This window comes from Erythrolamprus reginae, unplaced genomic scaffold (assembly GCF_031021105.1).
Source record: "Erythrolamprus reginae isolate rEryReg1 unplaced genomic scaffold, rEryReg1.hap1 H_7, whole genome shotgun sequence".
In the NCBI taxonomy this organism is placed as follows: Eukaryota; Metazoa; Chordata; class Lepidosauria; order Squamata; family Dipsadidae; genus Erythrolamprus; species Erythrolamprus reginae.
Window position 1 is genome coordinate 1,343,933 of NW_027248528.1, and position 14,950 is coordinate 1,358,882.

General features: G+C 44.8%; 1 protein-coding gene across 1 annotated transcript; it reads left to right on the top strand.

Moving 5' to 3' along the window:
- Nucleotides 1-1,066: 1,066 nt before the first annotated feature.
- Nucleotides 1,067-9,344, top strand: LOC139155848 (coronin-1B-like; the record flags this gene model as incomplete). Its single annotated transcript, XM_070731179.1, has 5 exons — nucleotides 1,067-1,148; nucleotides 2,663-2,865; nucleotides 7,170-7,292; nucleotides 8,932-9,061; nucleotides 9,160-9,344. Coding segments are annotated over exons 1-5 (711 nt in total), but the record flags the coding sequence as incomplete, so codon positions are not given.
- Nucleotides 9,345-14,950: the final 5,606 nt, after the last annotated feature.

A 14,950-nucleotide genomic window follows, 5' to 3' on the forward strand; every position in this document is an offset into this window, starting at 1 on the left:
AAACTGTAGACGAAGAAAAATGCATTTTGGATGATTAAAAAAAAAATTGCTGTAGGCTGTGAAAACAGAGAACATTATAAAAAGTGGTATTTGTGACACTTTTTAAAATGTTCAGTTGACTAGGTTTCATGTTTAATGAATAAAAGATAATAATAATAATAATAATAATAATAATAATAATAATAATAATAATATACAAACTCTCAGGTCATAATTATCATAGCCCCTTTTTAAGATGGTGGGTTTGCTCTGTAAACAGACACTTATATACAAGTCCTCTTGTGGCTAGACCAGGGTAGGCAAAGTTGGCTCATCTACATGTGGACTTCAACTCCCAGAATTCCTCAGCTAGCATGATTGGCTCAGGAATTCTGGGAGTTGAAGTTCAAAGTCATAGAAGAGCCAACTTTACCTACTCCTCGGCTAGACCACTACAACATGTTCTAAATGGGGCTGCCTGGTTCACAATGCAGTGGTACAAACACTGATGGGTGTGCCTCATTGAGCCCATCTATATTATCCTTTTGTGAATCCTCCAAACTGGGTGACATTGTGAAGCAATCACCTGAATGAGATAGCAACACACAGAAGGGCTAAAAAAAGCAGGGGTCATTTAATGTTTTGAGAGGGGCTCGGTTTTGCAGACGGTACCATTTTCTGAAATTGATGTGGCCCTGCTTATCAGGGAGCAACAGAGGCAAATATTTGAAGCGGAACTTCACGCTACAATAGATCCTGAAGTAAAATGGAACACCACGAGATTTTTACACAGCTAGTTATAGAGTCTCCGTGAGGCTCTTCTTCAAGCAGTTTGGAACAACCCAAATGAAACCTGTGCACCGTTCTTCTTAACAGGCAGTCCATTTCCCCACTCATCTCGCATGCCTCTACAGTATTTTGTGCAAATAAAGCAGCAATTCTGTGCCATCATCATGCTGAAGGATGCTAAAGAAAAGAGGAGGGGGGGGGGTGCAGAGTAGGAAGAGAGGAAGTGAGAAAAAGTATGAGAAGCAGAGGTGGCGAGCTTTCTGTGTGCTGGCCCTTTAAGAGACAGCCCTCCCAGCGCTGTTCCTGGGCGATGTCTTTTAAAAAGCCTGAGCGCTCTATTCCTAATGCATTGTGTGGCACACCAGCTACGGAAGGTGCAGGTGAGTGCACAGTGTGTGTGTGTGTGTGTGTGTAACCAAAAGGATTGGAGTGTGTCTCTGCAGCTGTGGATGGGGGTCTTGCCGGGAGAGCTTATGGGTTGCAAGGAGAATTTTGGGGGCTGTTGATTTTTATCTTGGCTTTGGAACTTCGATGGGCAAAGCACAGACAGCCCTGTGAGGTAGGTCACTGGGGGCGGGGGAGAGGGAGCAATTCTGTAATAGAGTTCAGGCAGCGGAAGCCCTTCCTCTCCGATTTAACTGGCCTCTTGTCTCCGTTCGAATTGGGAAGGTGTTTTCTTTTCCCAGCAACCTCAGACACCAGCCTGGGAAGTGGATGTCTTTTCATCCTTTCATTTAGATGGCATATTCAAGAGAGTAGCTTTCTCCCTCCTGCTGCGAATGATGGGCGTTGTAGTCCAGCACGTGGAAGACCTCGTAGAATGGTGAAATAAAGCCTGGGGTTTGGCTAGAAAGCTCTGCAGTCATTTCCCCCCAATGGTGAAGACAACTAGCTAGTCTACTGGAAATGTTTGTTGCTCAAGCCGGTTTACTACTTAGGATGGTTGTGAGGATAATATAAATTATCCATATATTGTTCTGTAATAGAGTGGCGCCATAAAAGTCCAATAAATAAATAAATATATCCCGAGTTCCACTGAAGAAAATCTGTGGATTTAAGGGTTGCATCTGGGTTATTTACATATTTATGATTTTGAGATCTGGAAGAATGTTAATTTGTAAATAAACCAACCAGGCTGCATACTCACCTTCTGAGATCATTTGGGGGAGAGGTTGGCCTGTGTAAGACTTGAACACAGCACTTTCCTCAGCTTCACCGTATTCTGACGCGCTCTCCTATTCCGTGGCAAGCGTTTGGGCCTTGGAGGGTCTACTCAAGAAGGGGACGTGGGTTGCCCAACTATCTTCTGCAGCTGCATGGCCTTAGAAGCTGCCCCCTGATTACTAAATGTGATGTATGGTTGTGATTGAATTGGTTGATTGGTTTTAATGTATTAGGTTTTTAGCTTGTAGTTTTTAACTAGTTAGATTTGTTTGTACATGTTGTTTTATATTGTTAATTTGTAAATAAACCAACCAGGCTGCAAACTCATCTTCTGGGATTATTTGGGGGAGAGGTTGGCCTGTGTAAGACTTGAACACAGCACTTTCCTGTTTTTAACTAGTTAGATTTGTTTGTACGTGTTGTTTTATATTGTATCTTGTGAGCCGCCCTGACTCTTCAGAGAAGGACGGCATACAAATATAATTAATAATAATAATAATAATAATAATAATAATAATAATAATAATAATCAGAACTTTCTTGACCCCAATTGGTTCTTCTGGGCAGAGATGGAGAGGGCTTAGCATAGTTGGCAGGTGGCAAAATGAGGCTCAGGGTCTGTCATCAAGCTCACATGGGCTCAAGGTTTCAAGAAGGAAATGGGGCTAATGGTGGTGGCTGCATGCTCCCAGCGATGCCTGTAGGGTGTTAACGATGTGCTCTTTTGCAGGAACCATGAGCCGCAAAGTTGTGAGGTCCAGTAAGTTCCGCCACGTCTACGGGCAACCGGTGAAGACTGACCAATGCTATGATGACATCCGGGTTTCTCAAATGACATGGGATGGGAATTTTTGCTCTGTCAACCCCCAATTCTTAGCCATTGTCGTGGAAGCCAGTGGTGGAGGGGCCTTCCTGGTCCTGCCATTGTCCAAGGTGACCTCTCCCACCTTCGTAAACAACAACCTCCCACTGCTTTGACACATCTTTCAAAGCTTTTCTGGTTTATCTCAGGTCTTCGTCCCAGCCAGCGTTCAAGGCAGCGTCTTGTCAAGGAATCCCACAGAAAAACTGCAAATCTAACTTCTGTTTTCTGAGTCTTCCTCTGCTTTTTTTTTTTTTTGCGGTTTTCTGGGGACTTGCACAGCGTGCAACAAGAAAGGGGGGGCAGGGATTGGTGGAACTGCTGATTTCTTTTTTACCTTAAATGGTTAGGACCTGTTACGGAAATAAGATGAAAAAAAAAGGGGAAAAAATGAAGAAGAAGAGGAAGTGGTTTGGGGGCAGCCGGAGGAGAAAAAGAACCGACATCAGTTGGCAATAATTAAGAGTTATCTTCTGGGCTTCCTCGTGGTGATTCTGGCTTCAGACTAAACTCTGAAGTTTCTTCAATTGTTGATCCCCAAACTCAGCAGTTCCTGGTTCACAACCCTGTGGTCTAACCCAGGCGTCTGCAACCTTGGCAACTTTAAGCCTGGTGGACTTCAACTCCCAGAATTCCCCAGCCAGCAAAGCCAACCCAGAGATCTCCCACCTTGGCAACTTTAAGCCTGGTGGACTTCAACTCCCAGAATTCCCCAGCCAGCAAAGCCAACCCAGAGATCTCCCACCTTGGCAACTTTAAGCCTGGTGGACTTCAACTCCCAGAATTCCCCAGCCAGCAAAGCCGACCCAGAGATCTCCCACCTTGGCAACTTTAAGCCTGGTGGACTTCAACTCCCAGAATTCCCCAGCCAGCAAAGCCGACCCAGAGATCTCCCACCTTGGCAACTTTAAGCCTGGTGGACTTCAACTCCCAGAATTCCCCAGCCAGCAAAGCCAACCCAGAGATCTCCCACCTTGGCAACTTTAAGCCTGGTGGACTTCAACTCCCAGAATTCCCCAGCCAGCAAAGCCAACCCAGAGATCTCCCACCTTGGCAACTTTAAGCCTGGTGGACTTCAACTCCCAGAATTCCCCAGCCAGCAAAGCCAACCCAGAGATCTCCCACCTTGGCAACTTTAAGCCTGGTGGACTTTAACTCCCAGAATTCTGGGAGTTGAAGTCCACCAGGCTTAAAATTATCAAGGTGGAAGACTCCTGGTCTAACCCATTGAAAAATTAAAGTTTGAAAATTAGTTCCTTAAGGTCTCTCATCGTCTGTCAATCTGAGCTTTATATTTGATAGCAGGGGATTGGCTTTCTCTCCTGCTTTCTGTAACACATAACTTCTCTTCCCCATAGCCAAGTTGTATGTTTTAAGCATCTCTTTGGGAGGCCACGGTAGCTACATGAAGTTTCCTTCAAATGCAATGACTACCGTTGTTACGATTTACCCTAGCCGTTACATTTTCCCCCTTTCAAAACCAAAGTTTAGATGTAGGTCAAGGCAGTGGGTTGCTTTTCCAGGCTTCCTTGGCGAGGATCTTGTGCTTGCCCCTAGGATGCATCTCATGACTCCAGCATGACATGGAGAAAATTAAGAGACAGCGAGAAATAAACAGTGTGGGAAAGGACAGGAGGAGGGCATAGAAGACAGAAAGCATGAAAACCAGGCTGGTGGTCATTAAGATTCCCATTCTTTTCCATTTGGATAAGTAGCAGTAGATTCAACCCACTGGCCTAATGTTTTCCCTGGATTCCGAGTAGTGAATTCCAACACGATCAGGTCTTGCTTCTTGGAGGCAACGCAGAAGGAGAAGGAACGGGGGAATGAACATTCAAATTGTGGAAATTGCTGAAAGGATAGCAAATGATTGCAAAGTTTCTCAAGTCTGTTGCTTCCAGGTGCTTGAAGGGCTTTGCCAACCAATTAAAATAAGAAGTAAAAGCAAACTTAAAAAAAAATAAACCCACCCACCCAGCCAGCAGTGAATCCTGCTTCCAACTCTCTTAACAGAGATTGATGTTAGTAGAACATTTTCACAAGTGAAAAGTTGTGATTTGCTATGAAAATGATTCAGCATGTTAAGTGCCGTATAAACGGAGTAGATAAAAATAGGGGCAATCGTAATGCATGTGGACCCAGCTACAGGTTAAAGGCACAGAAACGGTGTCTTGGTGAAAATTTGGCAACACAATTTGTTATTTTCCCTGAATGCAGAGAGATGTGGGATTCTGGGAAGGGGGGTGGGTTAGTTGGCACTGTGGAAACAGCGATCTATAAACACGTGCCTGCAAAAGAGCTAATTAAAGAAGGAAAGTGGGGTGGGTGGGAAAAAAAATAAGAAAGAGATGGAAGGATTTTAGCAGTTATAACTGGAAGTTAAAAAAATCCAGATGCCTGGTAGCCATGGATGCTAAAAGTTTGGACTCGCAATTAGTCTGCTGCATTATTTTTCTGTTTTAAGCATTTAACATTTGATGAGATTTCTCTTCCTGTTAATAAACTACAGTAATACCTCATCTTACGAACCTAATTGGTTCCCGGGGGAGGTTCGTAAGGTGAAAAGTTCGTAAGATTAAACATTGTTTCCCATAGGAAACAATGTAAAATGAATTAATGCGTGCAACGAAAAAAACCCCGCCGCGGCCCGGCTGTCACCTTTTGAAATAGCCTGGCGCTTCTCAGCGTTCTACCAATGGCGAACCTGGAAGTTCCGCAAAGGTTCGGGTTCGGATGGCCACTGAGAAGCCCCGCTGCCCGGCTGTCACCTTTTGAAACAGCCGGGGGGCTTCTCAGCGGCCTCCTGAACGCCGAACCTGAAAGTTCGAGTTTGGCTTTTGGGTTCAGGAGGACGCTGAGAAGCCCCCCGGCTGTTTCAAAAAGTGACAGCTGGGCGGTGGGGCTTCTCAGCAGCCTCCCAAACCCGAACTTTTGCCAAACTTCCGGGTTCGGCGTTCAGGAGGCCGCCGAGAAGCCCCGCCGCCCGGCTGTCATTTTTTGAAACAGCCGGGGGGCTTCTCGGCGGCCTCCCGAACGCCGAACCCGGAAGTTCGGGTTTGGCGTTTGGGTTCAGGAGGACGCTGAGAAGCCCCCCGGCTGTTTCAAAAAGCGACAGCTGGGCGGCGGGCTTCTCGGTGGCGGCGGCGGGTTCATAAGATGGAAAAAGTTCATAAGAAGAGGCAAAAAATTTCCGAACCCCGGGTTCGTATCTCGGGTTGTTCGTATGGCGAGGGGTTCGTATCATGAGGTACCACTGTATTAGGCAGCAACATGGTTAGGCCTTTACCTTGTTCGCTCCCTGCTAGGGGTCTCTCTCTAGTCCCTGGGCCCCTCTGTTTCCCCTCTCCAAATGCAAGTGGGATAATTTAGTGCTAAACTTATGTAAAGCGGAGGTAAAGATTTCTCCTCCAGGTGTGACCGGTTCTGGGAGGTGGTGTTGGTGCCTATCTCTGTTTCAGAGCCGAGGAAGCCTGCATTCTCCAAAGCCTGCTTCCATGGTCATGTGGGTGGCATGATTATACACGGGCTCATGGAATGCTGTTATCTTCCCACCGGTGGTACCTATTTATCTACTTGCATTTGCATGCTTTCAAACTACTAGGTGTGTGAGAGCAGGATCAAGAACAGGAACTCACCCTCTCATGTGGTGCTTGTGCCCCAATCTACCAAACGTCCGGTTGGCAAATCCAGAGTCTTAACTTCAGGGCTACCATGTACTTGATCCATGCTGACTTCAGCACCCGCAAATTCTGAAGACAGACCTATTTCAGAGCGATTGATCTGAGTAATGGGTGGGTCCCTGTGTTTTGTTTTATAAACCAGGGTTTGGGGTTTTGTGTGAAGCTACTCTTTCTATCTCCCATCTGCTGGTAGAGACAGTGAAAATTAAAGAGATTGGATCAGGATGATGCTGGTCAATTTGTACTTGTGATAGGCCTTTAAACTCTGAAGGCATTCTTCCAATTCTGGATGTTTATCTCAAGAAGTTTGGGGGAAATGAACATGGTCAGTCTATTGCTTGCTCTACACCAGAGGTCTTCAAACATGGCAACTTTAAGACCTGTGAACGTCAAGTACCAGAATTCTCTATGCTGGCTGGGGAATTCTGGGAGTTGAAGTCCACAAGTCTTAAAGTTGCCAAGTTTGAAGACCCCTGCTCTACCCCGTTTACCTGCATTGATTCAATGAGCCTGGGAATAATTGGATCTCCTGGTTCTCATCATATGGCTTTTTATGGGTCACGTTCTCAAAATGAAACATCTGTTTTAATGGAGTACAGGAAAAAAGCGCAAATACTGGAAAGCAAAAGTTTCCATTTGAAACAAACCTCTGATGCATTAGAATTCACATTCTCTCTATCTCCCTATTTTTGCAGACTGGTCGCTTGGACAAGGCCCACCCTGTGGTCTCAGGCCACACAGCTCCGGTGTTAGACATAGAGTGGTGCCCCCACAATGACCATATTATTGCCAGCACATCTGAGGACTGTACTGTTATGGTAAGTGGTCAAATAAAAGGAAGGAGAGGGAAGGAACTGGGTCCAGGGCAGTGAAGGGCTACCAAATTTTTACCAACGCACTGTGTGCATGGCTTATGCAGGATGCCCTGCATTTTCTTTCAACATCTTTCAGTGCAAATTGGGTGCTCTGGGGTGGGGCTCTATTTTTGCTACCCCACTGCGTCCCCCCACCATCCGATCAGTAGCCCAACCCTGATTCAGGACACCAGTGAGCAGTTTGCCTGCACACTACAAAGCCAGAGGAAATTCATGTTCTTCAGGACATCACTGGTCACAACTTCACCTGGTTGCTTACAAGAACATGTTTTTTGTGCACAGATTTTTTTTAAAAAAACTAGCAGCACGCTCTGCAGACCTCTTTAAGATTTGGGACTAAACCAAGGGTGGGTTCTGATTTACCTCGCTGACAGTTTGCTTCGTCCTGCACCACCTGGGCATGCGTGCTGCAGGGCTATGCCCCATGTGCGAGCGCCAGTAGACATCCTTCCGAATGTCCCTCTTTTATTTATTTATTCAATTTATTTATTCAATTTTTATGCTGCCCTTCTCCTTAGACTCAGGGTGGCTTACAACATGTTAGCAATAGCACTTCTTAACAGAGCCAGCATATTGCCCCCACAATCTGGGTCCTCATTTTACCCACCTCGGAAGGATGGAAGGCTGAGTCAACCTTGAGCCAGTGATTGGATTTGAACCACTGACCTACAGATCTACAGTCAGCTTCAGTGGCCTGCAGTACAGCACTCTACCTGCTGCACCACTCAGCACTATTTTGTGAACCAGCAGTAATGGCAAAAAAAAAGAAATATTGCAATTTAGGTAGTCCTCAACTTATGACCACAATTGAGCCCAAAACATCTGTTGTTATGTGAGACATTTGTTAAAGAGACAATTAACCCGTGGAACAGCTTGTCTCTAGAAGTTGTGAATGCTCCAACACTGGAAGTTTTAAAGAAGATGTTGGATAACTATCTGTCTGAAGTAGTGTAGGGTTTCCTTCCTAAGCAGGGGTTGGACTAGAAGACCTCCAAGGTCCCTTCCAACTCTGTTGTTATTATTATTATTAGGTAAGCCCATTCTTGTCTGGGTTGCCTCTAGGATTTGATCACACGGCAGGCAGGCAGGCAGACATGAGATAACAGAACCCTTTTGGCGAAATAGGGGGCGGTGTATTTTCTTTCCAGTTCTCTGACAAACGTCTTTACTTATTTATTTTTTTTATTTGTTAGATTTCTATGTTGCCCTTCTCGAAGCTACTCAGGGCGGTGTACAACCTTGTAAATAAATATAATATACATGAGAAATCTAATTATTTTAAAAGACATATGCAAAGTTAGTACAAAACTAAAACCCATTATGCAATCATCCACATTCATCCAATTTAATCATTCATGTCAGCTGGAGACAATCTCGTAACTCATGGCCCCCCATGCATGCCGGCAGAGGTAGGTCTTCAAAGCTTTATGAAAGATCAGGAGGGAGGGGGCAGTATGTATCTCCAGAGGGTGTTCATTTCAGAGGACTGGGGCCACGACAGAGAAGGCTCTTCCCCTAGGCCCCCACCAGACGACATTGGGACCTGGAAAAGGTCAACTCTTTTTGTCTTGTATGTTTTTAGGTCTGGTCAGTGCCTGAAGGTGGTCTTACAAGATCTTTGAATGAACCCTTGGTGACTCTCGAAGGCCACTCTAAAAGGGTGGGGATTGTGACATGGCACCCAACAGCCCAGAATCTCCTGCTGAGTGCAGGTAAGGAAAAAAAACAGGCCCAAAGAGAAGCCCAGGGCAACAACTGCAACCTGCCACTTTCCTATTCATGAGTCTTGCCTCCTTCCCATCTGCTGCAGGCTGTGACAATGTCGTAAAAGTCTGGGATGTGAGTGTTGGACAAGCGGCCATTTCCTTGGACGAGTTGCACCCAGATGTCATCTACAGTGCAGCCTGGAACCTGGATGGCTCTTTGCTTTGCACGGCCTGCAGGGATAAACACGTGCGGCTTTTCGACCCCCGGGCAGGGGGCACCATTGCAAATGTAAGAAAAAACTTTCGCACTCTGGATAGTCTAAAACTGGCAGGTCCAGAAGGAGCTGATATTTTTTAAAAAATCAGGATGGAAATTAGATCAGTAATTGCCAGTCTTAGCAGATTTGTCTGGTCCCCAAAATGGAGTGCCTGCTGTTTTTCTAATGTTGTTTATTTTTGGCTGTGTTGGCTAATAGGTATTGAATATCAGCAAGGTGGAGAGCCAAGTTTCGAGTCTGCCATGAATTAATTCAGTGATTTATGCTTCAAAGTATACAGTCAGAAGGTTACAGAAAGGTTGCCGTCCCTTACTGTATTTTTCTGACTACAAGACGCATTGGAGTATAAGCTGCAAATCTCTGTTTGAGAGGTGGAGTGGGGTTACAGTCGGTGTATAAGACCCACTCAAATTTTCACCCTCTTTTATGGGGGGGAAGATGTGCTTTTGACTCCAAAAAATAGGCTACTCCTTGAGTCTGCGGAGAGGGGTGGCATATAAATCTAATAAATTATTATTATTATTATTATTATTATAATATTATAATATTATATTATTATACAGTGGTACCTCGTGATACGAACCCCTCGTGATACGAACATCTCGAGATACGAACCTTTCCTGGAGGCTACGTTTCGGAGACGCCAAAGTTCTGCCCATGGAATTCCCTATTGGGATTCCCCACCTCCCTCCCAGCCTCCAGATCGGCCGAAAAAGCTGCCGCTGATTGTAAAAACGGCGCTCCGCCGGGCGGCACCGCCCGGCTATCACCTTCTGACACAGCCGGGCGCTTCTCGGCGGCCTCCGGAATCCAAACCCAAACTTCCGGGTTTGGCATTCGGGAGAACGCCGAGAAGCAGTGTTCTCTCTAATTTTTTTTGGGGGGGGTGGGTGGAAAAGTATAGTGTCTGAGCGGCAGTCCCTTTGGGACTGGGCGGCACAGAAATAATAATAAAATTTCCCTCTCGGCTTCTGGGCAGGTTTGGAAAACTCTGAGTTGATGATGATTTTTAAGTGAGCGATGGCTCACTTGCTCAGCTTAGAGGGAACTATGCCGAGAAGTCCCCCACCTGTTTCAGAAGGTGACAGCCGGGCAGTGGCGCTTCTCGACGGCTTCCCGAACCCGAACCCAAAAAGTTCGGATTCGGGTTTGGGGGAATGCCGAGAAGCCCCCCAGCTGTTTTAAAAGGTGACAGCCGGGTGGTGCCACCCAGCAGAGCGCCATTTTGCAATTTCTTCCCCCCTTTGCACGCATTAATCGTTTTTACATTGTTTCCTATGGGAAACAATGTTTCAACTTACGAACTTTTCGCCTTGCGAACCTACTTCCGGAACCAATTAAGTTCATAAGATGAGGTATTACTGTATTATTATTATTATTATTATTATTATTATTATTATTATTATTATTATTATTATTACTTTGTACCTTCAAATTCACAACAAGCATGCTACTTTGACTCTGGAGACTTCCATGTTAGCATTTATCCCTAGCATGATCTCAAGTCTTTCAGTCCCCATTTAACCGAAGCATTCATGAGAAAATTTCAGAACATCTGTAGAGAAAAATAGAGAGACCTCCCCATAACAAACTAGGGGGGATGGAACAGGCTGAGTAATCACAGAATGCTCATTGACTGATGCAAAATCTGAAAATTCAATGGGGTAGAGATTGAACTTTGGAGTTGTTTATGTGAAGGCCTTAATAGAAACAGTCTCTACAGATAAACCTTGACTTGCAACATTTGCACAGTGTGTTTGCTAAGGAATGCAGCCATTGAACAAGTCGTCACATGACTGGCTCCATTTTTTGCTACCATTTTTTGTCACGATTGTTACGCAACTCGTGGGCGTTAAGTAAATCATGCAGCCTTTAATTGAATCCTGCTTCCCCAATTGACTTTCTTTTTTGAAGCTGACTGGAAAGATTGCAAATTGCAATCATATGACAGCAAGAGAATGCAACCATTGTAAATGAAAGCCAAGCCCCAAATTGCAATCCCATGATTGCATAGGATGGGGTACAATGGTCGTAACTTTGAGGATGAGTCATAAATCACTTTCTCCATGGCCACCATAATTTCAAACTATCATTAAACAATTGTAAGTTGAGAACAACCTGTACCACAGTATTTCTTACATGTCTTGGTAAATTATTCCTAATGGAAGTCCTTGACTTATGATTTCTGTTGTTAAGATAGTTGTTAAGTGAGGTTTACTCCATTTCCTTGCCACAGTTGTTAAGTGAATCACTACAGTCGTACACCTAAAAGCCACAAAGCATGGTCACATGACCCCAGGACACTCATACATTTGAATGCATTTGAACCATGTGTATCCAAAATTTGATCATGTGACCATAAGAATGCCACAACAGTTTTAAATGTAAAAAACCCTAGTGATAAAGTCACCTTTTCCAATGTTTTAACTTTGAAAAGTCACTAAACGAATAGTTCAGTGCTGAAATCCAAATGTTTTTACTGCCGGTTCTATGGGTGTGGCTTGGTGGGTATGGCAGGGGGAGGACACTGTAAAATCTTCATTCCCTCCCCACTCCTGGGGGAAGGATACTACAAAACCCTCATTTCCTCCCCACTCCTGGGGGAAGGATACTACAAAATCCCTATTCCCTCCCCACTCCTGGGGGAAGGATACTGCAAAATCTCCATTCCCTCCCCATTCTGGGGGAAGAATACTGCAAAATTCTCATTCCCTCCCCATTCTGGGGAAGATTACTGCAAAATCCCCATTCCTTCCCCACTCCTGGGAGAAGGATACTGCAAAATCCCTATTCCTTCCCCATTCCTGGGGGAAGGATACTACAAAACCCTCATTTCCTCCCCACTCCTGGGGGAAGGATACTGCAAAACCCTCATTTCCTCCCCACTCCTGGGGGAAGGATACTGCAAAATTCTCATTCCCTCCCCACTCCTGGGGGAAGGATACTGCAAAATTCTCATTCCTTCCCCACTCCTGGGGGAAGGATACTGCAAAATCCCCATTCCCTCCCCACTCCTGGGGAAAGGATACTGCAAAACCCTCATTTCCTCCCCACTCCTGGGGGGAAGGATACTGCAAAATTCTCATTCCCTCCCCACTCCTGGGGGAAGGATACTGCAAAATTCTCATTCCTTCCCCACTCCTGGGGGAAGGATACTGCAAAATCCCCATTCCCTCCCCATTCTGGGGAAGGATACTGCAAAATTCTCATTCCTTCCCCACTCCTGGGGGAAGGATACTGCAAAATTCTCATTCCCTCCCCATTCTGGGGAAGGATACTGCAAAATCCTCATTCCCTCCCCATTCTGGGGAAGGATACTGCATAATTCTCATTCCCTCCCCATTCTGGGGAAGGATACTGCAAAATCCCCATTCCCTCCCCACTCCTGGGGGAAGGATACTGCAAAATTCTCATTCCTTTCCCACTCCTGGGGGAAGAATACTGCAAAATTCTCATTCCTTCCCCACTCCTGGGGGAAGGATACTGCAAAATCCCCATTCCCTCCCCATTCTGGGGCCAGCCAGAAGTGGTATTTGTTGATTATCCAAACTACTTAAAATTTCCACTACTGGTTCACCAGAACCTATTAGAACCTGCTGATTTTCACCCTGTAAGATGAGGACTACATGTATTCCTTGTTACTTGCATGCCTGCTTTTAAAGACCATTTTCATTAGTAGGCATCTTCATGTCTTCCCGTTTGATTTGGAGAAATTTTTCCTTTTGTTCAGACAGTATTCCCCTCTCCACTCAGTATTGATTTGAGCAAATGAGATGTTTTCTGCTGGGAGAGAAGGTTGGAAAATGACCCAACAATCTTCTCTGTATCGTTCCAAGTTTAGTGTATGTGCTGCTGATGCACGAGAAGGAGTAAGAAGGTAGTAGAGGGAAGATATTGAGAAAGAGGTGGGTGGGGGGAGTGTAAATAGAAGAATAACATACTGATGAATAGAAGTAGAAAATAGGTGCAATATAAGATATTGATTTAAGTATGGATAAAAATGTATAATTGTGTATATTATTGATATATTCTAATTGATATGTATGTGAAAATTGTGGAGAATTTTTAAAAAAATATATTATATTATATATGCGGAGAGGGGCGGCATACAAATCTAATAAATAAATAAATCTTATACTGTATATGTATGACACAAATCTTATATATATATATGCCACGTGTTTTGGCTGAATTTGAAAATTAAGGGAGACTAGGATAGATCTATTTCGGCCTTATTTTGGCCTCATCAGCTAGCCCTACCCTCACTGGGACTCGAACCTGCAACCTTGACCTTTTAAGGCAGAGAATTAACCTCTAGGCTACAGTATCCAATGTCACACATTTTTGCTGAATTTGAAAATTAAGGGAGACTAGGATAGATCAGTGTTTTTCAACCAGTGTGCCGCGGCACACTAGTGTGCCGTGAGACATGGTCAGGTGTGCCGTGAAGCTCAGAGAGAAAGAAAAAGAGAGAGAGAAAGCAAGAGAGAAAAAGCAAGAGAGAAAGAAAGCAAGAGAGAGAGAAAGAAAGCAAGAGAGAGAGAGAGAAAGAAAACGAGAAAGAGAAAGAGAAAAAAGCAAGAAAGAAAAAGAAAGAGAATGAGAGAGAGAGCAAGAGAGAGAGCAAGAGAGAGAGCAAGAGAGAGAGCAAGAGAGAGAGCAAGAGAGAGAAAGAAAGAGAGAAAGGGAGGGAAGGTGGGAGAGAAAGACAGAGGGAGGTAGGGAGGGAGAAAGGGAGCAAAAAAGAGGAAGGAAGGAAGAGAAAGAAAGGGATGGAGAGAGTAAAAAGGGAGAGAGAGGGAGGGAGAGAGAGAGAGAAATAAAATGAGAAAGAGAAAGAGAAAAAGCAAGAAAGAAAAAGAAAGAGAATGAGAGAGAGAGAGAGCAATAGAGAGAGCAAGAGAGAGAAAGAGAGAAAGGGTGGGAAGGTGGGAGAGAATGACAGAGGGAGGTAGGGAGGGAGAAAGCGAGCAAAAAAGAGGAAGGAAGGAAGAGAAAGAAAGGGACGGAGAGAGTAAAAAGGGAGAGAAAGAGGGAGGGAGAGAGAAAGAAAGCAAGAGAGAGAGAAAGAAAGCAAGAGAGAGAGAGAGAAAGAAAACGAGAAAGAGAAAGAGAAAAAGCAAGAAAGAAAAAGAAAGAGAATGAGAGAGAGAGCAAGAGAGAGAGCAAGAGAGAGAGCAAGAGAGAGAGCAAGAGAGAGAGCAAGAGAGAGAAAGAAAGAGAGAAAGGGAGGGAAGGTGGGAGAGAAAGACAGAGGGAGGTAGGGAGGGAGAAAGGGAGCAAAAAAGAGGAAGGAAGGAAGAGAAAGAAAGGGATGGAGAGAGTAAAAAGGGAGAGAGAGGGAGGGAGAGAGAGAGAGAAATAAAATGAGAAAGAGAAAGAGAAAAAGCAAGAAAGAAAAAGAAAGAGAATGAGAGAGAGAGAGAGCAATAGAGAGAGCAAGAGAGAGAAAGAGAGAAAGGGTGGGGAAGGTGGGGAGAGAATGACAGAGGGAGGTAGGGAGGGAGAAAGCGAGCAAAAAAGAGGAAGGAAGGAAGAGAAAGAAAGGGACGGAGAGAGTAAAAAGGGAGAGAAAGAGGGAGGGAGAGAGAAAGAAAGCAAGAGAGAGAGAAAGAAA